This window comes from Dreissena polymorpha, chromosome 9 (genome assembly GCF_020536995.1).
Source record: "Dreissena polymorpha isolate Duluth1 chromosome 9, UMN_Dpol_1.0, whole genome shotgun sequence".
NCBI lineage: Eukaryota > Metazoa > Mollusca > Bivalvia > Myida > Dreissenidae > Dreissena > Dreissena polymorpha.
This window is the reverse complement of record NC_068363.1, coordinates 96,503,652-96,529,405: the sequence shown is the minus strand read 5'-3', so window position 1 is coordinate 96,529,405 and position 25,754 is coordinate 96,503,652. Positions and strand designations below refer to the sequence as shown.

At 37.7% G+C, this 25,754-nt stretch overlaps 2 protein-coding genes across 6 annotated transcripts in view; both read left to right on the top strand.

The window, feature by feature from the left end:
- Nucleotides 1-386: 386 nt before the first annotated feature.
- LOC127845479 (uncharacterized) lies at nt 387-14,314 on the top strand. Its single transcript, XM_052376413.1, has 4 exons — nt 387-537; nt 9,706-10,329; nt 11,170-11,344; nt 14,232-14,314. The coding sequence occupies exons 1-3, from the start codon at nt 491-493 to the stop codon at nt 11,231-11,233; spliced, it is 735 nt and encodes a 244-aa protein (XP_052232373.1). The 5' UTR covers nt 387-490; the 3' UTR covers nt 11,234-11,344; nt 14,232-14,314.
- A 687-nt stretch (nt 14,315-15,001) lies between these two features.
- Nucleotides 15,002-25,754, top strand: part of LOC127845477 (uncharacterized) — a 67,690-nt gene continuing 56,937 nt past the window's right edge. For all 5 annotated transcript variants that reach the window (XR_008033234.1, XR_008033235.1, XR_008033233.1 and 2 more), the window contains exons 1-3: nt 15,002-17,305; nt 19,227-19,328; nt 19,466-19,641. Coding sequence is in view for 1 of the 5 variants with exons in the window: in XM_052376407.1 (XP_052232367.1) it covers nt 19,559-19,641 (83 nt within the window). In the remaining 4 variants the exon portion in view is untranslated. The remainder of the gene's footprint in view (nt 17,306-19,226; nt 19,329-19,465; nt 19,642-25,754) is intronic.

The window sequence follows — 25,754 nt, the reverse complement described above, 5'->3', positions numbered from 1 at the left end:
TGCTATATGTTTATCAAGTTTCATTTAAATATTTTAATTGGTCCATCAAGCACGAATTCCGTAGAGTCAAATGTATGTTCATTAAAAGAAAAAAATATATAAGGGCTCACCGGGTTATAAAATTCGTCCTTTTTGCAAACAACAATAACAACGAACATTACACACATTGTCAGTAAGATATACATAACTTCGCTTAAACACATGCGTTCTTTGTATACATTACTACCCCGTTGTTACGTCTTTTCTTCTTTCTTTTTTTAATTAAACCTATTCGCGCGCCGGAAACTAGTTGTTGCCCATTACGAGCCGCATTGTTGCGTCGCCTAAATGTTTTTGTAAGGTGCATTCTGATTGGTCGCCTAAAGTAACACTCAAAATGATACGTTGGCATCATATAATGATCACGTGACATAGCAACAGCTTCAGTAGCAACGAGCTGCAACAATTGTGAAAGCGCACATTTAACGTCTGTTAAGATTTATCGAAAATAATGGGTTACGGACAAGTGTTCAGTGACGGAAATGTGTCCAAAGCTTCGTGAGTAAACCCTTTTCAAAACTATTAACTGTTTAGGAATTATTTCGTCGAATTTTAATGAAATTTAGCTCTTTTTTGTTTCAACAAGTGGGTGGGGTAATGTTCCAAACAATAAATCGTATGCTGCAAAGCCGATAACGACCCGAAATTATGTACAAAAGGAAAGACAACAACAAACTACAACACTAGCGCTTAAAAAGAGTTTTTAACATATATACACTGTAATGTTTATTCCGGATAGCTCTTCGTGGGCAGGCTTGGCGAAATTGGAAAAACTATGCTGGTCATCCGGAAAGGCATTTCAGAAAATGTGCTGGTCCAGAGAAAATTTAGCTGGACCGAAAAAAACAAACAACACAACTATGTGCATTAACATAAACCCTTTATTTTAGCTCAACAAACCACTGCCAGTGCATTATCTTAATAAGATAACAGTTTTTTGGTGTTCATCAATTCGTCTTGATATCTTCTTCAGTGTCACACAGTTTAGCAATCTCCTTTTCGAATAAAATTGCAGTTAACGGACACTAACTTGTACAATGTAAAATGATGACATTTTTGGAGACCTATGATGAGTGCATGTTATAAAGATATCACTAGAACATTGTTTATATTTTTATAAACAACCTTTTAAAGCCATGCTTTATAAAGAAATTAATATTTTAATGTCCTTATCTACTCGAAAAATGAAAAATATGTCAAAGCTATCAAGATCTTTTTTGTTAGAACGCAGTTGCCGATTTTACGACTGAGTTTGAAGTAGGTGTTGTGTAAACAGTTGGATTTGCTAATTGTACGTAACAAACTTATTGCTAACATCAAAACAATGAGTGATTTTATTTTCATGATGCAGGAAGGGTTTGCTCTTCGAATTTTCAACTTTAAAAAAATTTGATTTGTTTGCATTCATTTCACATTTTGCCGGTCGCCAGGACCGACATTCTTGTTAAACCTGCCGGACCAAAGGGAAATCTGCCGGTCAGGACAGGCGGACCGGCAATTTCACCAAGCCTGCGTGGGTTTCATAAGTTGCAATAATTCAACTCTCAGCTCTTGTCCATGGTGCAAAATGTTATCAACAATTCAAAGGTTAATGAACACTGAAACTGCAAGAGTTTATTAAAATTTACCTATCTAAACCACAAACTCATCCAAATGGTACCATTAAAGCAAGAAATAATTGATTTGTATTGACTAAGGCTTTGTTTTATACGCTGTATCCCCCATATTGGGAAATTGACCCAATATAGGTCAGGTCGCATTACACCAATGTTTTGTATGTCGCGTTATGTGTTGAAGCCAAATAGTCGCTAACGATGTGGTATTCGATACAGAATACACTGTTTCAAATTTAAACATAACAATGTCAGCGAGAAAAGTGTGTTGAAACATCGTCGTGTTTTTATCAGCTGCATGCAAAGGATAACATCCTTAGGTTTCCATTCAGGTAAATTTATCATGGTTATGAAGTTTATTCATTATTTTCCTCAATTTGTCTCGAACGACGTCTGTAACTCTGTTTAGTGAAGCGCACGGATTCGCTGCGCTGAACTGCACCCATGTTTATGAAGGGGTGCATATGGACTGCCAGAGCCGCCATAGCAAAAATTATCAAAGGTTCTGGGAGTCTGTTTATTTGGACTATGGTTTCATCTACAATTATTATCATGATTATCGTGCGATTTACTTATTTCGAGCATAACCTTATTTCAATCACTTTGTTAACATTAATTACGCGGCTTTTGTGATGACGTCACATGCATGCGCTCCGAGTATTTTGTTTTATTAATATGATTACGCTTGAAAATAATTACAGACACGAATAAAAATTAAAAGAAGGAAAAAAACAGTTTAATTTCATTTCAAAATCTTACTTCAACTGAAAAAATCCAAATTTATACCTATTCCTTGCATTTTTTTGGTACACTTCCTTAGACTTGCACATTAATTGCCTTCCACTGTACCAGGGTAAACACATTACTTTCATGTCTTTGATTTATTTTAAAGATTTTTTTTTACTTTTTCGAGATTCCCAGAAAATATTCCATGGAAAAATCTGTGTGCGCATATCGCGAAAATAGCTGACATGACGATATACGCACGTTCAGTGGATAAACCTGGTCCCGATTAGATGATAATTTTATCAAATCTTTTAAAAGTAACATATATGCCGAAGTTTTATTTGAACAAATTGCGAACATTGTTTTTATACGTCCCGTCATAGTATACCCCGCGTCCGTCCGTCTGTTAATGTCGTACGTTACGTCAAATATCCTTTGACAGATTTTCTTCAAATTTTAACACAATCTTAATATTGATAAACCCTGATCCCCTTTCGTTTTTGACGGAATTCTGAATTGTCGTTCCAGAGTTATGGGACTTTGTTCGTCAAAATTTCGTGATTTCATTGAATGTCCTACTGTAGCTCAAATATCCTTCGATGGATTTTTTTCAAATTTCAACACAATCTTAATATTGATAAACCCTGATCCCCTTTCGTTTTTGACGGAATTCTGAATTGTCGTTCCAGAGTTATGGGACTTTGTTCGTCAAAATTTCGTGATTTCATTGAATGTCCTACTGTAGCTCAAATATCCTTCGATGGATTTTTTTTTTTTTAGTATCCCTGAAACATTGAACAAGGTGAGCTTTTTTCTATTCCGATTGTACACTACCACTTACCCATCTACATTTCTCTTTTATTATTGGTCAAAATATCTATAACAGGTTTACTTCAACTCCATATCCTCTAAAGAAATGCATACATATACTCAAAAAAAGATATGGTATGAATGTCAAGGAGACGGCGCTCCATGCTCATGTACTTATAAAATAAACCATGTATTCAAATACAAATAAACTGAAGTAAAAAAATGATTCAAAGGGTTATTTATTACCTTACTACTTCATTGGCGAACGACGGGCGTATCATGCGCTCATGGCGCAGCAGTTTATTTTTCCAATTCGCGAGCACTTTTTCGCGTCAATTTTGCTCTAAAAAAGATCGACCGATAAAACAGAAACTTGTTAAATTGTAAATAGATTATAAAAAAGTTAAAGTAATCTTTCAGTTTCTATAATTGTGTTCAGTGAATCGAATTTTCGAAGTTTTGTTGACCTCATGCAATTGAGTACTCTCGCTTTTCGAATGTGACATCTCGACTCAAGGTAAACAACACGCATAGTGTATGTAATTTGCGGGCGTGTATGCAGTGCTCCAGCTAGGCCTTAATTGAAGGGCGCCCCGCCCTGCCCTCCCGAACCTCGCCCTGCCCTTCCCCCCCCCCCGCCCTTAATTTTTTTTACATAAAAATTATGATAATTAATAAATCTCTTATTACAATACATTGTAATTAATTTATTCCTCATTGTAGACATTGTATTTGAATTGTTTAATAATAATGGGAATACTTATATCTAACAATTATTAATAACATATAAATTAACATGCAAGAGGATGCATTCCAGAAACGCCCGCACGCTCGAAAGACGGGAAAGTGCCCTTTTGACAAAATACTGCGCGTCCAAAGTGCCCTTTTGACAAAAAAGCCCCCCCCCCTGCTCTTTTAAAATCCTAGCTGGAGCACTGGTATGGAACTATCAGCTTTTAGTGGTTAAACACGCTGTAAATAAATAATTTTGACATGGATTTAACGGGAATGAAATAAACCTTTAAAGGTACATCATTTATTGCGGCATTGTTCGAATTTATTCAGAAATTCTTTTATTTGTTTCCTTAATTGCTCGACTCAAGATAATTGGAGGATACAACAACTTACAACGATACTTAACTAGTACTACTCACCGGGTCATTGATCGGAAACCCTTCAGGATTGCACAAATCGTCCTCAGCTGTACACACAACGAGGGAAACACTTGTCTGCTATCCTCGGCTACACGCCACTCATCCTCCTGAGAATACTTACCTCACGCACAGGCTAATCCTCCAGGGCAACACACACAGTCACAGGCTAATACTTACCATCACAGGCTCACATACACAGGCAAATACCTACTGTAACAGGCTAACACTTATCCTCCTGGAAATACTTACCTCAGGGCATCACAGTCGCTCACGTCAGCAGACTGGGTAGGAAGAGACAGGGGTCATCGAGAACGATACCGGCAGGCATCAGCTTCCATCGGATTGGTCGCACGTCTCCACATCATGCAGCATGACCAGACGGCACAGTCTTCTTTTTCCACTTTTTGGGAAGATAGCCCATGGCTTTGGAATTGGGAATTTTATCGGCATTTTCATGAAATTGGGAAAATAAATTCATTTGCCTTTTTTCCCACACGAAAAGTCCACTGATTAGGGAAATACTAAATTTGATTTAACTCTTTATAATCATTCAAATTAAAAGAAAAAATCATATAATACTTTGTTAGATGTAATTTAATTAAAATTGAGATAAAATACACATAAGACTTCTTTCTAAAAAAAATAAATAAAAAATATACATATATATTATTTTTTTTGGCAATTGGGAATTTTTTGCCACATTTTGGGAAAAAGGTGTACTTTTTGGACTTGGGAACATAGCCGAATTTCGGCTTTAAAATCGGGCCAAAAAAAAACCCTGCAGCATGTGTGTGTCACAAGCCGGATGCCAACTCTGCATGCGGGGATGTCACCGGATGGTCACAGGCACTACACTCCCCCCACTTTTCTCCCTTTGGGATGACGCCCCACTCGGAAGGAGTCGTGCCGACACAGACGTCCTGTCGCACCCGAGGAAGTACATTAACTATCTCTCAGACCCAATGCCCCTTTCATAAGCAAGAGGGGCGCCTTCACCATGCAACATACTCTTAGATCGCTGTGCCCAAGCTGTCCCACCGAACCCCGAGGAAGTACATTTACTATCTCTCTGACCCAATGCCCCTTTCGTAAGCAAGGGGGCGCCTTCGCCATGCGATGTAATCCTGGACCGAAGCAGAGCTCCAGATAAGGGCCGTACAGCCTTTTTACGCATTTATGAAAAAAATCTGGCCATACCGATACGTCTGCGTCAGCGCGGCGTGATTTGTTAGTCTCTAACCTAACGACTGGGTTCATATATTATTGTCTATTCTGTCATGTGATTTCCTGTAACTTGTAAATCCGTCAAAAACGATATGTTTGCGCGCAATTGAATGCCGGCTTGAACAAAAGCGGCTCAAAACAACACTTTGTTGTCATATAATGACTACATACGGTGTCTTCTAGCCATCCTGACATTAAATCTGTAAACCCAGAAAAAGACATTGTTGCCCCGATATTAAACGATTTGATTGCATCGGTGGCGTAAAATGTTAGATAACACGATGGAAACGGATGAGACGGTGAAATAAGTGTTCATTTACTTAGCTTACTAGTTGGCTTGTGTTTTATTGTCAACAAAAATGAAGAAATAGTATTAGTCATGAGTTTTAATGTGTAGTTGTATTAGCATCATTATTCAAAATGGAAAACCTAATACAGTAACTGTTTAAGAAGCTACATATATTTATTATAATTGCTGCAAATGTTTCTGTAAAGTCAGTTATACACCCTTCAATATCCAAGAACACGGGTAGTACAGTACTACCTGTATTTTTGGATATGGTAGTACAGGTACTAATTGATTTTAAGCGTTACTCCTTTTCTTTCTGTCAGTGGCAGTACCGTTACTAATTTCACAAATCCTTATCTGGAGCTCTGACCGAAGCGAGCAAGTGGATTCTGTGACCTTGACCAGACTCGTCTGCTTTCCGACCGGCTTTTGTCCGACCACTCTGTTGGCCTAACACCTGCAATAGACCACAACCGAATCAGCCACAAGCTAGTGGACAAGTCATTTTCTTGAATAAATGAACACTGTTTTTTGTGCATGATTTGAATATACATGTATGTTTGCTGATTTGTTTGAACTGTGAGATAATGTTTCACTAGTTTAACAATTATTTAAAAACATTTTTATATTAAGTTAATTTTAGTTAAAAAAATAAAACAGAACAAACAAAGAAATAACATTATTGTGAGCCTGACCAAAAAAAAAAAATTACACGTGAAAATAAAACTTTTTATAGTTCTTATAACTTAAGAATTAAATGCTTTAATGCAGGAAAAATAAATACAAAAATAGCATATGTCTACAAAATTATTAGAATAAATGTTATAATACATTTGTATTATGAAACTGATATGTTATCAGCGCAAGCAATATCAAATAAGGTTTGTTTCTATTAAGAGTACATGTATGCGGTTCGACAAGTTTAACGTATACTTAAACATTTTTATTACTAAAGGTTTTTCGATTTACCTCTTAATAACCGGTTATGGCAAAAGGTTAACCCATGAATGGTTTTTGTAACCTCTTGCATCCCTGCATGGTTTATTAGTATGTGTGTGTATTTTGAAGTTTATGAGGTCCATCCGCACCTGAGGCTGCATTATGAGAGGACCAAGATTGTGTCCCAGCATTCCTACCTAAATAACTTTCTGGACTCACGAAAGGGGGACCAATTTTGAATTGTAGCAGGAATGTCTAGATATTTGTTTTGTACTTTCCAGGGGTGGCGAAATCTCAAAAAACTATACTTGTCCACGGACAACCATTTAGGAAATTTAACTTGTCCGTTGATGAACTACACTTGTCCGTTAATATTTATATAAATTATAAACGCATTTATTGATTAATGTAAAATAATGTGGAATAAATCGAAATGAGAATAATTTGCTTTTATTTAGATCATATTTTTTTCATAATCTTTAAAATTGTTAGTTTTTTGGGGGGTGGACTGCTCAAAGCTTCGGCTTTCTGCTCCTTTACAAGTTGAAGATTTAAAAAAAATTTTTTTTCCATCTTTACCATTGAAGTCCTCTGAAATAACAAGGTAGACCATGTTTTGATTATCTTAGTTCGATACTTTTATTTCCGTCTGATTGTAACAAGGGCTGTTTGTAAAACATGCATGCCCCCCATATGGGCTGTCCGTTGTAGTGGCAGCCATTGTGTGAATACCATTTTTGTCACTGTGACCTTGACCTTTGACCTAGTGACCTGAAAATCAATAGGGGTCATCTGCGGGTCACGATCAAAGTACCTATAAAGTGTCATGATCCTAGGCAAAAGCGTTCTTGAGTTATCATTCGAAAATCATTTTACCATTTCGGGTCACCGTCACCTTGACCTTTGACCTTGTGACCTCAAAATCAATAGGGGTCATCTGCAAGTCATGATCAATCTACCTATGAAGTTTCATGATCCTAGGCGTATGTGTTCTTGAGTTATCATCCGAAAACCATTTTACTATTTCGGGTCACCATGACCTTGACCTTTGACCTAGTGACCTCAAAATCAATAGGGGTCATCTGCGAGTCATGATCAATCTACCCATGAAGTTTCATGATCCTAGGCGTATGCGTTCTTGAGTTATCATCCGGAAATCATTTTACTTTTTCGGGTCACCGTGACCTTGACCTTTGACCTAGTGACCTCAAAATCAATAGGGGTCATCTGCAAATCATGATCAATCTACCCATGAAGTTTCATGATCCTAGGCGTATGCGTTCTTGAGTTATCATTTAAAAACCATTTTACTATTTCTGGTCACAGTGACCTTGACCTTTGACCTAGTGACCTCAAAAACAATAGGGGTCATCTGCGAGTCATGATCAATGTACCTATGTAGTTTCATGATCCTAGGCCCAAGCGTTCTTGAGTTATCGTCTGACAACCTCCTGGCGGACGGACCGACAGACCGACCGACAGACCGACATGAGCAAAGCAATATACCCCCTCTTCTTCGAAGGGGGGCATAAAAATAAAGGAACCAGTCTTTACACTGTCTTACAGGTGGGCCGAATGTTGAAAATAAGGCATGCTCCCGGTCGCTTATAAAATAAGGGAGATCACTGCGCAGGAGAGTGCCCGTATTTTAGCTTGATTGCTCCGCAAATAGCACTGACAATGTAATCGCATGTTAACATCAGGTTTTGTAAAACTTAATTACGGCTTTAATACAATGTATTTTTTTGTATTCCTCCACCCGACTGGTTGTCCACGGACAATTTAATTGAAAAAAATCAGTTGCCCAGACAAGCAAACGTACGACTCGGGCAACTCGGACATTTGATTTCGCCACCCCTGCTTTCAAAATATTGCAATGTTGGTGTGGTCTTGTGCTATGGAGGGTATCCGGAGTACCTGGAGGGAACCCTCCTGTCCCAATGTTGACCACCAACCAAACTCACATGCTGCCATGAATGGGTATTGAACCCGGGTCGCCTTGGTGAGCAGCGAATGTACAAATAGCCGATTTGTTTATAAACAAAAGCCAAGGGGCATAAATGAAATATCATCATCATAGCTGAGCCGTGAGAATCCCGCTTAGAGTATAGATAATAGAAAGAGTAAAACTTAATTAGTGTCAATATTGAACATGTAGTGTTAATAACACTGAGAGTTTTTAATGAGTTTTTTTAAGTTTAGTCTATTAAGGTTATTCCACAATTTCGATCTTCTGCTATTGAAAATAAAGGAATTTATCTTAATTGATGGCTTACTTTTATTTAAGCCAATTGTATAAATCTTTTAAAGTAGGCCATATTTTGAACCTTTGGGTGTTAACACTTTAAAAATAAAAGATATCTGTTTTTGTACACGAATGTATTTATCTTATAAAGTAGCCCTCATTTTGAGGCGTTTTGTGTTAACATTTTTTTTAAAAAAGATATTCGTTTTTGTACACTAATGTACATAGACATAAATCTGTAAACAAAACATTTTGTATACTGGTGTAGTTCCAAAAGCTTTATTTTATATAAATGTTGTTTGTTTGTTTGTTTGGTTGTCTTTTAAAAAAATAAGGAGACCATATTGAAAATAAGAAATGTATTTTAAAAATATATTTTATAAAATAGTTTGTAATGATAAATGCATCTTAATATGTTTTCATCTGAGCCTTATGAAAATAAAATAATTATTATAAATATAATTTTGTTGTTGTAGAGGGACCAATAACTGAATAAACTAATGGGTTAAACAATATGTTTGCTATATTTAAAATGCATTTTATTTGATATAGAAACATTTTTCTGTGAATGTTGGACATTTTTATATGTTCATTATAAGTCTTTATAAAAATACATAGGTTGTATGCTTTTGTTGATCTATTTGAATTGGTATTAAATTGTTTCAGTTACCTGTACAGGCCAAGCCAGCCTGTCAGGAGACCGGTCTCGAACTGGACTGCTCCCTTTACCTACAGACCAAACCCCTATAAGTGGGTCAACCCGAGCCTAAGGTCATGCTCTGACGAGTACAAGGCTGATCTTCAGCCTGTCAGGTCTGAGCCAAGACCAGGGCCTGGTTATTCCACCACTTACAGTGGTAGGCCTGCAGATAGAGCCAGTCAAAAAGAGAGATACAGGTCAGCAGACCCGGCACCCCTTCAGCTGGCAGACAGATCTGAGAGGTCTAGTGAGTCTCGTAGATACAGAGAGAGATCCCAAGCCTCAAGGTCCAAGGAACGATCTTCTCCTCCCAAGAGATTCAGGGAAGATTTCATTGTGCTGGATGAGTACAGCAGTGAAAGTGATACCTCCTTGGTAACCACCTCTGGCAGTGGATCATCAATAGCAAGCAGCTGTGGCACTGGGAGTAACACATCACTGAGTGAGATATCCTCTAGCAGTAGCACTGTCCTGTACAGCACTGGAAGTGAATTATCACTAGATGATGAAAGTGACTGCAGTCTGGCTAAACCAGCTGTGGAGGCAGGGGGTCATGAGCCCAAAGAGACACCAGAGCTGTGGGGAACTCAGTAAGTGTCTGTTTTTATATTGAGAACTCTATCAGTCATTGAAAGTACATATTTAATTTATACACTTGTTGCCTGTTTTTAAGAAACATTTAGCACTTGCAGAATACATTATTGTGGCTTCAAACTGTATTTTGATGTCTGGTTGTTTTATAGCTATGTTCACTACCATTGTCAGATGTTCTATGTCTTTTCTCTGAACATTTAATTATCTGCTACTAATATTTCTATTTATTTAACATTCTTGTATTCACTCTCTGTACCTTCTGTCTCCCTTTGTTCCCTTCTTAGTCTGAGTGATGATATGGAAAGACAACTTGAGTCCTGGGCTTCAGAGAAACCTGAGGACTTTGTTCCTGTGACCCCAAAACTCAGGGGAAATAGTGACAAAGGTAGCTGTGAATATAAGTTGTTCATGATGTTATTGGACCGGAATAGTGTTAAGCCCTCTTTGTACAAATACAAAAATCATCCTGGCAGTGTTTATATTTCTAGTTCTACGTTAGTATACATCGATTCACTTCAATTATTAGAACTCACTTGACTTTGCGCTAAACTCCCCATGTTAATCCTATTGTTAACTTCATACCACTGAATACTAAGATTTTGTCATCCAATGAAGACTTTTACAGGCTTGAACTTGACTATTTAAGAGCTAAGTCAAGAAAAACTCCACAACTGCCTTTCATGCCAGGCCATCTCAATGTAACACTGATTATTCGGGGACTTTATCTTAGAATGTTTTTATTTTGTGCACTATCAATTTATAGTTTTCAGTTTGATTTTTTTCCAGAAATTTACAATTTTGCAGGTTAAACCTCATACTTTGTCATACTTTTCCAGGTCTTGGACAGGTCACACTGAGCCTCATCAAGAAGCCCCAGCCTGTTTCCATGGTTACAGCTGACAAACTGTCCAGTCCATTGGCCAATCCCAAACCAAGTTTCTGTGGTCAAGTGAAACCTTCACAGTTTGAGAACCATGTCCCAGCTGAACTGCCAGAGCTTTGGGGGTGCTAGTAAGTGGTCTTTAAGGTTACTTATTTTATGCAGGCTACCGTTATCAGAACCATCATTTACTCCAATAAGATATGCTTTTTGTTTTACTGTGATGAATTCCAGGATACAGGTCTAAATGCATCTGCAATATAATCATGGGTTTATGGTTGTAAATCAAATGATAACCTACCCTTCCTGTGTGAGTTCTAATATATTTTACAGAATTTACCCCCTGGTATATTAGATGTGAATCAAATGATTCCCTCCCCTTTCAGTGTGCCTGCATCTTCTGTATTATTCATGATCAGGGATGGAAACGTTTTACAATTGGTTGCCCAAACGGGCAACCATCTTTAGTATATTGGTTGCCCAGCTAAAGACTAACGAGCCCAGCAGTGATTTTTTTGCTTTTATTAGTTACAGCCTGTGCCTTTTGAATTGGGAAAATTAGCGCGATAAACCATGAAATTGGGAAAAATAGCGCGATAAACCATGACATTGGCATTATAAATATGATGTAAAGAAACAGACTGGTTTTTAAGTGCATGTTCAGGGTTTTTTCTAGCCATTTTGGGAAAAGGAGTCTGGTCAAATAGGGACTTTTTAATCGATAAAAGTGGCATATTTGGGAACTATTTATCAACAAAAAGGACTAAATTAATGTTATATATTTTGTAGGATGTCATAAGAGACTTCTTTCTTTAAACAAGAAATATCTTTAAAAAAGATATACGGCGTTGATTGTGGTCGATGTTTATGAACGATCAAAAGTTATCTCTATGAGATAAAAAGTAGCGGATGCATTTTTTCTGCACAGTTCTTAGCTACATCATAAGCAAATCAATTACGGGGTGTTGCGCCAGATTTCGTGGCTTATTTTGCTTTATGTGATATTATTACTCAGATATCTATATTTACAGAATAGAAAAACACAAGAAACATGAAAATAAACGAGTGCATATAGGTCAGCCGGCAATACTCGAATCTTATTTTATTGCATAATTATCGTATGGTGAATTATTGTGCTCATGCTTAATAAACTGGTCTAAATGGATAAATATTTCTAATTAATTTTATCAAAATTGGTCCTTATCATGCAAATGTTGAAACCATATTAAAAATCGATGATTGACATACCTCATTAATATCGCCGAATATCTTTATTTAGTATCTTTCTGATCAAAACAGACTTCAAGTGCACAAAGTTTACCAGACGGCGTTTATATAAAGATTTCTGCAACTGACCGCAAACTGACCTTGATACCTTGCGGATTGGAATGCAATGCATTACAGTCACTATGTTATTGTCAGTAAGACTGGTGTAACACAATGATCGCAACCCCTTCTGCGAACTCCGGTGATGAACTGTATATAAACTCCGACTTTCACAATTGGCCGCGAATTGACCCGAAACCTCGCGGGTTGAAATGCAATGTAAGTAAGTACTAAATATGACAACATAGCCTTTAGTATAAACGCTTTTGCGCTGGTAATTCACTGAAAATAAAAGGTGAACGCACAAACTGTATTTATGTCGAAAATTGATTGTAAAACTGTTCTATCTATTGAGCCTTTTCATTAGAGATAAAATTGTTTCATGCAGTAAAACAGTGTTACAAAGACGCGGATATGTTTCCAATGTTCTGGTGTTATACTCAAATCAGCCAATGGAATTAATAAAGTGTATTCATTCGAACCTAGCCGCGGGAAATTTTATTTGAGTATTATTGGACACTTACAAAGGTCAAGTCAGGGTGAAAAGCTGGCTTAATACAGCTTACGCCGAAAAAAAAAAATAATTTGAAATTGGGCTTTTTTGGGGGAAATTTTGGTCTGATTTTTGGGAAAAAATGTTGATTTTTGTGATTGGGAAGCAGCCAAATTTCGACTGTAATTTTAAGCAAAAAAAATCACTGGCCCAGTACGATGTACATGTAGGGTCATGTGTATATAAGAATTTCTTTAAATAAAATAAAAGATAAGTAAAACAACAATATTGCTTAATTGACAAACTTTCTGTGTATTATGTCATAATATAAGTCTGAGTTAAATCATTTCATTGGCTTTGATAAATGAATTTTATTAAACTAATTATTAAATCACAGTCGCCAATTTCATTAAATGTTTAAATGCACTTAGTCCAAATAATTAGACGTAATCTGTCGATGTAAATCGACCTCATATTTATAGGAGTAAAATGCATTGAATTGTTTCAAGCTTAAAAAGCAAGTTGCCCAGCCGGACTACTAACTTTTGAATTTGAGTTGCCCTGGCCTAAATGTACTGGCCCGGGCTCACAGGCAACCACTAATTTCCATCCCTGATGATTATCTCCCTTATATATGTCAAATGCATCAAATAATATTTCTTCCCTGTAAGTATGCCCGCTGTTTAATAATTCATTTAATATATATCTCACTTACATGTGTCAAATGAATCAAATATTATTTTTTCCCTGTAAGTGTGCCCTCTGTTTAATATAACATAATTTACCACTTGGTATATGTGATGTGAATCAAATGATTCCCTCCCCTTTCAGTGTGCCAGATGCTGTATTGTTCATGATTATCTCCCTTACATATGTCAAATGAATCAAATAATATATGAAGGCTACCATCATCAGAACCATCATTTACTCCAAAACGCTATGCTTCTTGCTTGACTAGGATGAATTCCAGCATCCATTTTAATGGAATTGCAATATAATCATGGTTTATGATTTTAAATGAAATAATAACCTACCCTTCCAGTGTGAGTTCTAATGTATATAACATAATTTACACATGGGTATACATAGTGTGAATCAAATGATTCCCTCCCCTTTCAGTGTTCCTGCTGCTGTATTATTCATGATTATCTCCCTTACACATGTAAAATGATGTGTATCCAATGATTGCCCCCTTTCAGTGTGAGTGCTGCAATGCAGAGGCAGATGGATCAGTGGGAGAGGGAGGCTAGTAGCCTGAACATCAAGGCTCCATCCAGCACTGGTAAGAATACATAGTTAAGTATTCTATTACATGGTTGATACAACAAAAAATTTATTGTGAAATCTATGTAAATGTTTTGGTTATCAGTGTTTGAACAATGACTGTAGGTTGATGCAAACGAAAACCACTATTAGTGTGCAAGCCAGAAATTTGTACAGGGGCACTTATTATTTATGAACTTATTATGTAAAATACTTAACAAACTATCTTTTATTAAATATTTAATGTTTGCCTGCCATATATTTTTCCATTTTATAAACATTAAGTTAAATATTTCTTTTCATAAATATAAAAATTGCATGTTTTAGGTCAGATTCATTTGACAAAACCTGGGTCTGCATCTTATCCATTGATGCAGTCCAGTGTGGTTGCTAAGCAGCAAGTCACTTGGTGTGCTCCCAAGCCCTGCCTCCAGTCTAGTGTGGTTGATAGGCCAGTTGTCATGCCAACCCAGCCTGCACTGCAGTCATCTGTGAGTGCCTGGACCACCCCTGTCCAGAGGATTATACCTGGCCCTTCACCTGCTACCAGATGGGGCCCCAGCTCTTACCCACAATCCTCTGTGAGGTGTTCAGTTGCTAGGAAACGGCCACTGGAGGAGTATGAGAATGAGGCTGCTCCCTCAGCCAAGATTCACATTAACAAGAACCACCCAAGGTTCAGACACTTGTTCCAGTAAACAAGTATGGGTGGAGGATAAGTATGGTTTTTATTATTTACAAAAAAAACGAAAAATGAAGCACATGCTTCACCAAAAAAAGTACAAAAAATATATATGAAGCAACGCTTCACCAAAAAAAAGAAAAAAAACAACACAAAAATACCAAAAAAAGACGTAGTGTAGGTTTTGTAGTGTAGTTATGTAGTTATCCTATAAAAACTGTATTGTAGAGTAGTTTACTGTTTGTTTCATGTTCCTTCTTTGTTCAACCATGCACAACATGTTCATGGTTAGCTATTGGGATACCGTGATTTCTGTATGCGGTTGCATCAATGTATCTGTTGATTGTTTCCCATCTTGTTCTCTTTAACTACCAAATTTGATATAACTTCAGAGATATGTTGCTCAGGTGGGAAATGTTCAATGAGTTCCAATCAACTGCATATTATCGTTACCAGAGAAACACTAGATTTTTAAAGAAACAAATCTCCCCTGGAACTACAACTACAAGGTTCAGAGTTCTAATTTTATGTTTGTAATATTGTTTTTTGATAATTAATGAAGTATGTAGCATTTCTTTGGGGTCAAAACAAGCCATATCTCATATTTTCACATTTTTATACAAGTTTTCAAAAAGGTTGACAATTGTGGTTATTTTACGTGTTACTGCGGTCTGGCAGATGGGGGGGGGGGGGGATTGGAGTCAAACACATAGTATTCGGTCAAAAACTTTAGTTTGGATTGACCAATCTTGATGAACTTTGGATATAGCAAGCTTGCAATGGAGACTTATATTGGGATAGCTTTGGGGCAAGTTGGGTAAAGGTCACTGTTACTTACAATAGAAAACATCGAAGAGGTAGTTTCCAGTCAATAACATAAGTTTGCATAGACCAATCTTGATAAATCTTTGGATACCACAAGCCTGCATGGAGACCTAACTTATGATTGTTTTGGAGCTTTGTCTGGTGAAGATCAAGGTCAGTGATACTAAAAATAAAAACAATGGAGTACGGTGTGTGTAGATTATTCATATGCAGACCTAGCATGGAAGTTAATTTAGGGCCAGTGGCATAAAGGTGAAGGTCATTGTAACCCAAATATTGTACTGTTTCTGCTCAATGACTTGGGATTCCACCTGGGACCACTTTGACATAATGCTAGGTCACTGTTTCTTAAAAATAGAAAAATTGTTTCTGCTATCTGGCTTGATTTTTATGAAGATATTGTTGGTACATTTAGTATTTTGTATGCTGGTATCTTACATGCAGATCCGGCTTAGGATTTTATTTGGGACCATTTAAAGTCATGGTTACTTAAAATAAAAAAATAAGTTTTCTGCTTTAGTTCTGATGGAGGAATTAGGCAGAAATTTTATATGTAGCTTACATGCAGACCATGTTTTGGATTGAACAATTATTTAGTTAAATTTAAACATTGAAAATGTGGTTTTGTGTCATTGCCATGTTTCTTGTTAATATAGACTATTGGCACTCTAACATTTGTCCAACCAGAGCTTTTTGTTCAGTATTTTTCATCATGTGGTAGTCCTCTATAAAGTTTGTTGAAATCATGCCCCTTGGTCGAAAACTTGCAATGCACCAGGACCCAGTTGTTCGAAACCTGGGTAAATTTTAACCCTGGGATAAATGTCGGATAAATTTAACCCAGGGTTATTTTTTTTGGGTAAGTGTTGTTGCATCATTTTGGTTAAATCTATCCAGCGTTTTTTCTGAATAAATTTAACCCTGGTATAAAGGTTGGTTAAAATTTATCCATGTAAACAAACAAAATGGCCGAATTTTATTTGTATCTGAATCCACGTAAGAATCGCCAACATTCTTTGAATATTGAGTTAAATGATGATGAAATGCGGAGCTGTTATAGGTTTTCAAATGAAAATATTGATAGAATTTAATGATTTAATTGGCAAAAACATCGAAAGATCAACACAGCGTTCCAACGCACTTTCTGTCAAGAAACAGGCATTGATTACATTAAGGTACCTGGCATCAGAAAATTTTATGCAGACTGTGGGCGACACTTTCTGTGTAGATAAAGGTACTGTTTCCAGAGTGGTAAACTCCGTTGTCAGCCAGCTGTGCTCCCTCAAAAATCCAAAAATCGGTTCATCACATTTCCAATGACAGCTGAAGTCATACGGAGGGAACAACATGCCTTTTACAATATGCATGGTTTTCCCTGCGTTATAGGATGCATTGATGGCACACTTGTCCGCATACTGTCTCCAGGCTCCCCTGCTGAGAGAGACTATGTTAACCGGAAAAACTTCCATAGCATCAGTGTGCAAGTGATATGTGACAGCCGAGGTAAGTATCTAGGACAATTTTTTCAACACATCTATAAATAGAATTTGAGGCCCGTCCTGAAAGGCTGTGATATATTGCTTCCCCTAATAATGTGACATCGTTCACACACGTATTTTAAATGGGCAATGCTATTCGATTTACACCGTTTATTTGTATAAAAAATCCTCTTGTTGCTTTATTTAATCTGCAACACATGCTACGACGTTTAAACTGATAAATGAATAAATTTAATATATATACACAATGAGTATCGACGCATGTGTTTCTATACTATTTATATACCATGGTAGCTATAACGTTTACAAATGGCATGTTCGAAGTAATTCTTTTTCTTTACACTTATGATTGCGTTAAAGGTTAATTATACACGTTTTCATTCGCAATTTATTTACAGAATCACGACAAATGTCAAATACAATACAAAAAATACATAGTTGTTTGATTGATTTATAAACATATAATGGATTGAATATAACTGATTTAAAATTAACGTTTTTAAACTATTATTTAATCTTTTTCTCAGAATATGCTGTCCTATTTATAGCTTGCGATGTTCTAATTATTGATCCTACACGGCCGAGAAACACTAGCAACGCCTCTACAAAGAGAGATGTTAGGAATCCTGAATGCGTTCAATGTATTCTGTCCAGGGGCCGTCCATAAAGTATGTCAGGCTTTTTTGATCATTTTTACCCCCCCCCCCCCCCTCCCCTGTCACAAACTGTCACAAAATCTTGGACACCCACCCCAAAAGTATGTCACAAACTCACACTTTTGAAAAAATACTTTTTTTTAATTAATGCGTATTTCAAATTGAACCTAAAACGCAATTCACTATAAAACCGTATTCAAATTTAATTTCACTTAAAAGAACTTTTCACAAGTTTATCAACAATATGAGGTCTGGCATTTACTCGCATTTCTAACAATCATAACAACCCGCGAGCCTTTGGGCTCAGGCTTTTATGACTGTAGGGTTGTTACGGTGGGCAGTATGAATATTTATCCATGTGTTAACCTCTAGTAACAGCGAAATTATCATTTAGATCTTCTTTCAACACTTTACTAACTAAAAAATTGAACAGTCCAATACATTATTTCATCATTTAATAATGCAATCTGCGTGGAGGTGGTGCCTATTGAATAAGCCGGCCCAGCCAAGGTGCCTATAAGAGCTGTCACCATAGGATGACATATGCCCCTTATAAACGCTTTGATAGAAGTTATGAGCATTTTTTGAAACCTAAGCGCAGATTTCGAAACCTAAACGCGAACCCTAAATTCAAGGTCAAGGTCACAGGGGTCAAAATATGTGTGCGTATGGAAAGGCCTTGTCCATATACACATGAATACCAAATATGAATGTTACATCTGATGCGACATAGAAGTTATGAGCATTTTTCGAAACCTATACGCAAAGTGTGACGGACAGACAGACGGACGGACTGACTGACAGTGCGATCAGTATATGCCTTCCTTCGGGGTCCTAAAAATCGTACAACACATTCAGGAGATAAGCAATTTGTCTTATTTTGACATAAAACTAATTAAAATGTTTAACATTTTTTTTGAAAATTATTTTCAAATTGTACTTAATAAATGTGTGGCATCACACATGGCCTGACCCCCCACCACCACCATGTTACAAACTGTCAAACTCTCTTACACCCACTCTCCCCCACCTGGAGCGTGACAAACTTTATGGACGGCCCCTATTTTGAAATGCTGTGTGGTCAATGTTTAATGGGACTTTCTATCAAATTGACCAATGTTAAATTTGATTTAATTCATTCGGGCCTACTGGTGGGAAATTTCTTTTAAACTCTATTCGCTTTCTGTGAAGGTCCTGAAAGGTCAAATGTGATGTTAAACAGCTACGCCAAAAAATATTTTAATTTGTTGGTTTCTGCTATATTTTAAGGTCTAATCACCAGCATCAATGCAGGGTGGCCGGGAGCTGCACACGATGCCCATGTCTTCAGAAATTCAGCGATAGGAGCGTATTTAGATCGGCATCACGGAAGTATGCGAGTGAAACCCTCATTTCGCCCATTGCTTTAAGAGTAATTTGCTGTTGTCTCTAGCATGTAGCGTGTATTGTAAAAAAGCGATAATCGGTTTGGGGCTTTGTTTCACCAATATATTAATACCATTTTGCAGGTTTGGAAAATGGTGTTCTTCTTGGTGACAGTGGGTACCCGTGTCGCACGTTCCTGCTGACACCGTACCTAAACGCTGTGCAAGAACGGTACAATGACTGTCAAAGCAACACATGATGCTGCATTGAGCGCCTCTTTGATGTTTGGAAGAGACGCTTTCACATCCTTCACGCTGAGGTATGGGCGATCTGTAGTTAACTGTATGCTAACATATTTTATCCGATAAACATAATGGTACTGACGATGTGAACACGGTGTTATAGGTACAAAGGCGACTGAACCTTGCCCATGGAGCCGCACTCCAATAATTTTAGAAGTAGCCGTTCTTTGTTTTATTCCTGTCTGTACCGGGATTCTACTGACTCTGGCTAGCGTAGTAGTTGTGTTCCCTCTTAACCCATTAACCATCCCATTTCGGCACCCGTTTCTGGCGCAAATGAGCTGGGCTGGTGGTCATAATTATGAATACCTAGCAAGTGCGATTTCCTTCAAGATTTCCGGATAAATTTTAGCACAAGATTTCAGAAAAATGAAAATTATTTCTGTACTTATAATAGCTTCTATATTTGCAATTATCTTTCGAATAAGCGTCCCTGCTTGCGATAGTTTTCATTAAATTAACTATATATGAGTTATGGGACACATGAGCTATTCCGTGTGTATGCGTGATAAAAATGATTTGTATTTATCATTCTTGCTAATACGAAATGTTAAACGAAACCATATATTCATTCAAGTTAGTGTTCTTATTATTTGGTGTATTTTAATATTATTTACTTTCGTACTCTTATTGTTTGTGTAATTTATTAATACATTTTTTATTTAAAATTATATCTTAAACGCAGAGACATTGTCTAAGCCTCACATAAAATAATTCTTTATTCATAAGTGATATTTCCTTTATGTGCAAAATGTGTGATGATGTATTGCATCAAGTTTTATTGGAAAACCATATGTTCAAATTTTTCAACGTGTTCTACTTGATCGCCATTATCAATCTTATTTATGTTACATTCATCCAGATAAGACTGAAACCAGAGAAATGTAGCAAGGTGATTATAGCGTGTGCTGTACTTCACAATCTTGCCAAACTATGGGGTGAGTCGAAAGTACTTCCTGAAGACAAACTGCGTTACGTGGAAACCCCGGCATACATCGGACACCAGGATGGTCGTGGCATACGAGACCATATCGCCAACAACTAATTTTTCACGCTGAAATGTGCACATGAATAGAAAGCAAACATGAAAAGCAAACAAACAAACTTAAGTTGTACTACCATTTATATATATATGTGTATTCAAACAGAACAACAGTTACCAGTGACAGTGGTTTTTTATCACATAAAAAGAACTAACCGTCGCATAATGCATACAAGTTCATTAAAAGCGTACTATTGTTCATTTTCCGTCATCTTTCTGGTCTGCGCTAGTACATTAGTCATGTTCCGGTAGAACTCCCCCTGGTTCTTCACCATTTCCATCTTCGCTGCAATCAGTTTCATCTTTTCATCATGCAGCCTCAATTTACTTACAAAGTACTGCTTCTGTAATGCCTTTAGGTCATCCCTCCTGTAAAATAAATGCATTAAAAGATTAGGCCTAAAAAAATTGTTTTTTTTCACTAACCCGACCGATCGTAATTTTGTGTCGATCAGAATTTTTTTGGCCACATGAATTCAATTTTACAGCCAAAAACTAACTGTTTTTAAAGCAATGTGTTAAACTGGATTACTTTACTGTGAAACCATTTATTTTCGTCGGCACAAAATTTCGCCCTTTTCATAAAAATGACTATTTCGTCCGCTCTTAAATTCGTCCATTTCTGGTTTTGAAAAAACAAAACAAAAAACGTCCGATTTGTTTGTAATACATGTAATACGCGGTTGCGAAAACATTGTGCTGGGGAAAGAGAGGTGCAGCACTTGGTAGTCACTTGCAGGAGGTGGGCCTTGTTTGGCATATGCCAATTAGCAAGTCTGTTATTTTAGGTGATAGTAACTGTCCCTTATCATTTTATGTCATTGACACGTTCTTTGTTATGATTAGCGGATAAGTTGGACTGAATAATCGTTAACAAGTGTTTTAAACAACGAAGCCAATTGCCAATTAGTCTTTTTCCATTACTATCACGGTCAAACTGATTACAATCTTACCTTTATTGGCGCCAATTAGAGAAGGTGCGAACATTATGGGTTATAATTAGCGTAAGCAAATTATTTTGGTCATATTTCATTAAAGTTTCAAGCGTTTTGCATCGTAAATATTTGAAACCAAACAACCAAACACAAATCAAAATGTTCTTTATTAATTTGTAACAAAGCGCATAATATATTTCACACATTGTCATATTTTAATTGCGTTTAATAGTATTGTCTTTAATCCGGATTCGCCGCGTGTAGGCTGTATAATCTGCAACACCCCTGAAAAACACAATACACACAATGGGTAATAAAGTTGTTAACAATTAGCGCTAATCAACACTATTATACCTAAACAAAGTCGACGCATTCGATACAGCCTTATTGCATTCGCATTTTACAGGAAATGTCAGTTGTCAGTACACTGTATAATGAACACCCCTTTGTGTCAAAACCGGATTTAACTTGAGTGTGAATAGTCGACTGTTTCATGTTCTTTGTATCAATACCATCTGTGTATCTGTATTATAAGTATACCAGTCAACAAACAAGTTGCGCGCTTCCGCATATGGGTATTCGGACGTTCAAAAAATTGACCTACGGTTTAGCGTTCACGCCGTCGAACGCATTAAAGCAATATAACTCGTTTTTTTTTCACTATTTCTTTATATGCAAAAAATACTAGTGGCTTATAACTTACCTTGCAATCTTTTTTTCTCGCATTTTGCGAGTGTGCGAGTGTTAATTTCGAGCGGTGTGTATATGCGTGGATTACGCTGGATTTAAATGCCTCATGCCTACGGTAATTCAGTCTTATTTGTTTCAAATATGGGACATGATTGTTCGTTAGGATCTTGAATTCGTCCATCGGTCGAAGGACGAAAAACGCGAAAAATAATGTCGGACGAATAATAATGGTTTCACAGTATCAGAAGTATGATTGGGCCATCTTAGAATTATATAGAAATGTCGCCCTATCAACCCTTATTTTTTTGGGTGAGTGAGATACAGTTCTGTACTGCTAAAACCACCAACATCATCAGCTGAGAACCGCCTATCAACAAGTGTTTCGGCCCTTTAATCACAGGACACTCTCCATGCGGCGGGCCCGCAGTGTTGATCAGACACTACGTGTTGGTGGTAGGCTTCCAGCTCCTCTCCTCTCTCTTCATCCGCAACCAACTGGATGCCCTTTCTGCTGCTAGGCTCAGTTTGCCCACTGCTCTCTTCCTGTCTGCTCCTTTGATGCCCAAGGCACTGAACATTCTCCACAGCGACTGCTAGGAATCCTCTAGTGCCGATTTCAACAGGGTAGAGCCACACTCACCATCCTTTCTCTCTGCACTGTTCTTGCAGGTATGTATACTTGGCCTTTTTCCGTTCGAAGGCCTCTTCACAACGAGATTCCCAAGGGACTGTCAGTTCAACCATGATCAGACACTTATCTTTAGTGGACCACAACACAATATCAGGCCTTAATGTTGTCTGAATAATGTTCGGGAACACTAGCTTTTGCTTCAGGTCAACAGACATTTCCCACTGATCAGATTCATCTAATACAGAACTGGTAGGCTGCAGTTTTTTAGGCGCCTTTTGTCCTTCCTTCACGAACTGAATCATTTGGGGTTTCTGTCTGGGCCTCTTCTTGGTTCTCTCGCACTCCAACTTGTCAGCGAGATCCTGAAGAACACTGTCGTGTCTCCACCTGTAGCGTCCTTGGGTGAGGGCTGTGGTACACGATGACAGAATATGTTCCATGGTTCCTGTCTTGTCACACAATTGGCACTTGGGGTGGTCCTGTAGACCCCATCTGTGCAGGTTTGAGGGTGACGGTAGCAGGTCATAGACTGATCTGAGCAGGAACGCTATCCTCAGTGGTTCGTAGCTCCAAATATCAGCCCAGGTCAGTTTTCTTTCTGTCGTCCACTTCGTCCACGCACCTTGGGCACCCATAGCCACAGCTTTTGCTCTTTTGTCTTCTTCTTCTGCTGCTCTGACTTCATCTTGCACCATTCTCCTCCTTTCCATGTTTCCAGCAGAGCTCCATAATGTTATCTTAGAGCTTCCTAGCACCTGTCTGCCTACAGCTGTGATGCCGACAATGTCTTTTTGCTGGAGTCTTTTCTCGGCCTGTTCGACTGCTTGGCTTGCTGACCACTTTCTCCCTGTCCTAGTTTCAATCCCAGCATTTCGGATTGAACTGTCCTGCGATTGCTTGAGCGTCACTACCAGTCGTGTCTTTGCAACTTTGAACTCCTCCACTAGTGATGATAGCGGGAGTTGTAGCTGGTTCGATCGCCCATACAATCCAATGCTGGTAAAGCTTGGTGGTATTCCCAGCCATCGGCGCAGGTGTCTGCTGATCTTTCTCTCCAAGCATTCGACAGAGGATGTAGGTATTTCATATAGCATAAGGGGCCACATCAGTCTTGGGAGAAGTGCATTCTGGAAGAGCCAGGCCTTGAACTTTCCTGGTAAAGCGGATTTGTCGATTTGTTTCAGCCCTTCCTGGAGCTGTGATCTGATGCGCTCTACGTTTGCTTTGTCACTAAGACTCGAATCAAACCACTTGCCCAGGCACTTTATGGGACTGTCAATAATTGATGGTATGTCTTCCCCTTGGACTTGTAGGGTGAACCGTTTTGTGACTGATCCGCGCTTGATTACTCTATAATTCTAGATGATGTGGACGGCGGGTCACTTGGGGGTCTTCCGCCACCCGTTTTCGCGGACTCTTTCTTATATTCACTAAATTCTTTTTTCGCCTTTTTTCACCTTTTGACGCCACTTTTCTTTTATTTATTTTATTTTATGATCGAATTCACTTTATCGGCGATTTGTTGCCAACATTGTTTTAGTTTTGCATGGGTAATCTTATCAGAAAGATTACTTTCCAATAAGGAACCGTTCTCGGCAAACTCCTCCTCCAAAACTGAAAGTTCAGAGGCCATATAATTTGTCCCTCTTTTTCACTTTTTCGCTGCCGTATCCATATTTATAGAATTCAACGTCTGGCTTGACAACAAGTCGGCCATTTTGCTTTAACAATGGATTATGGGATATGTGTGAAAGTTAACCAGTGGATAAATTTACCCAACATGGATAGTTATCCAGCCTGGGTAAATATTTCCAGCAACGCATTTATCCAGCCTGGTTAGTTACCCAGCTTGGATAACTTTAATCCCCGGTTAGCTCTAACCAAGGGGATAAAATGACCCAGTGTACGAACAACTGGGTCCAGGGGCCACATTTGTGATTCATGTATTCACTTTGGTAGCAAAATAACTTAAAACATTTTCTGAATCCACAATACCCATAACTTTGTTATTTGGTATTTGACATTAGTTTGTGGTCCTCAACAAAGTTATGTCAAATCATATGGCTGGAGTCAAAACTTCTCATGCCCCCGGGTCCCATTTTTATAAGCTCTACTGGCCGAAGGCCTGTAGAGCTTATGTCATGGCGTGGTTTCCGTCGTTAGACTTTTTCTTGTTTACGCGATAAAGTCCACAGTTTTCATCCGATTCTTTTCAAACTTGTTCAGTGTCTTTATATTAATGAGGACTCGATCCCTATTGAAAATGGATTACATCAGAGTAAAAGGTCCAGAATTATCTCCCCTTTAATTTGAGAACTTTGTGAAATAAGGCTTGTTTACGCAATAAAGTCCACAGTTTGCATCCAATCATTTTCCAACTTGCACAGTGTCTTTATCTGAATGATGAGTCAAACCCTATTGAAAATGAGCAATATCAAAGTTATAAGTCCAGAATTATCTCCCCTTGAATTTGAGAAAAAAATGAAAATCTTTTATATTTTGCCATAACTTTTGCAATATTGAAGACAGCAACTTCATATTTGGCATGCATGTGTATCTCATGGAGCTGCACATTTTGAGTGGTGAAAGGTCAAGGTCATCCTTCAAAGTCAAAGGTAAAAAAAAAATACAAAGCTGCGCAGAAGGGGACATAGTGTTTCCGACAAACACATTTCTTGTTTGTTTACATATAAAGTTCTATCCTTTTGAAACTTCAACGGATGTTTTATATCATCAAGGGCCAGAACCCCATTGAGAGTGAAGAAAATTTGTTCAACTTTTTGTTGAAAAGGAGCCATTTGAAGTTTAAATTTTACGTTTCTTGTTGTTTAT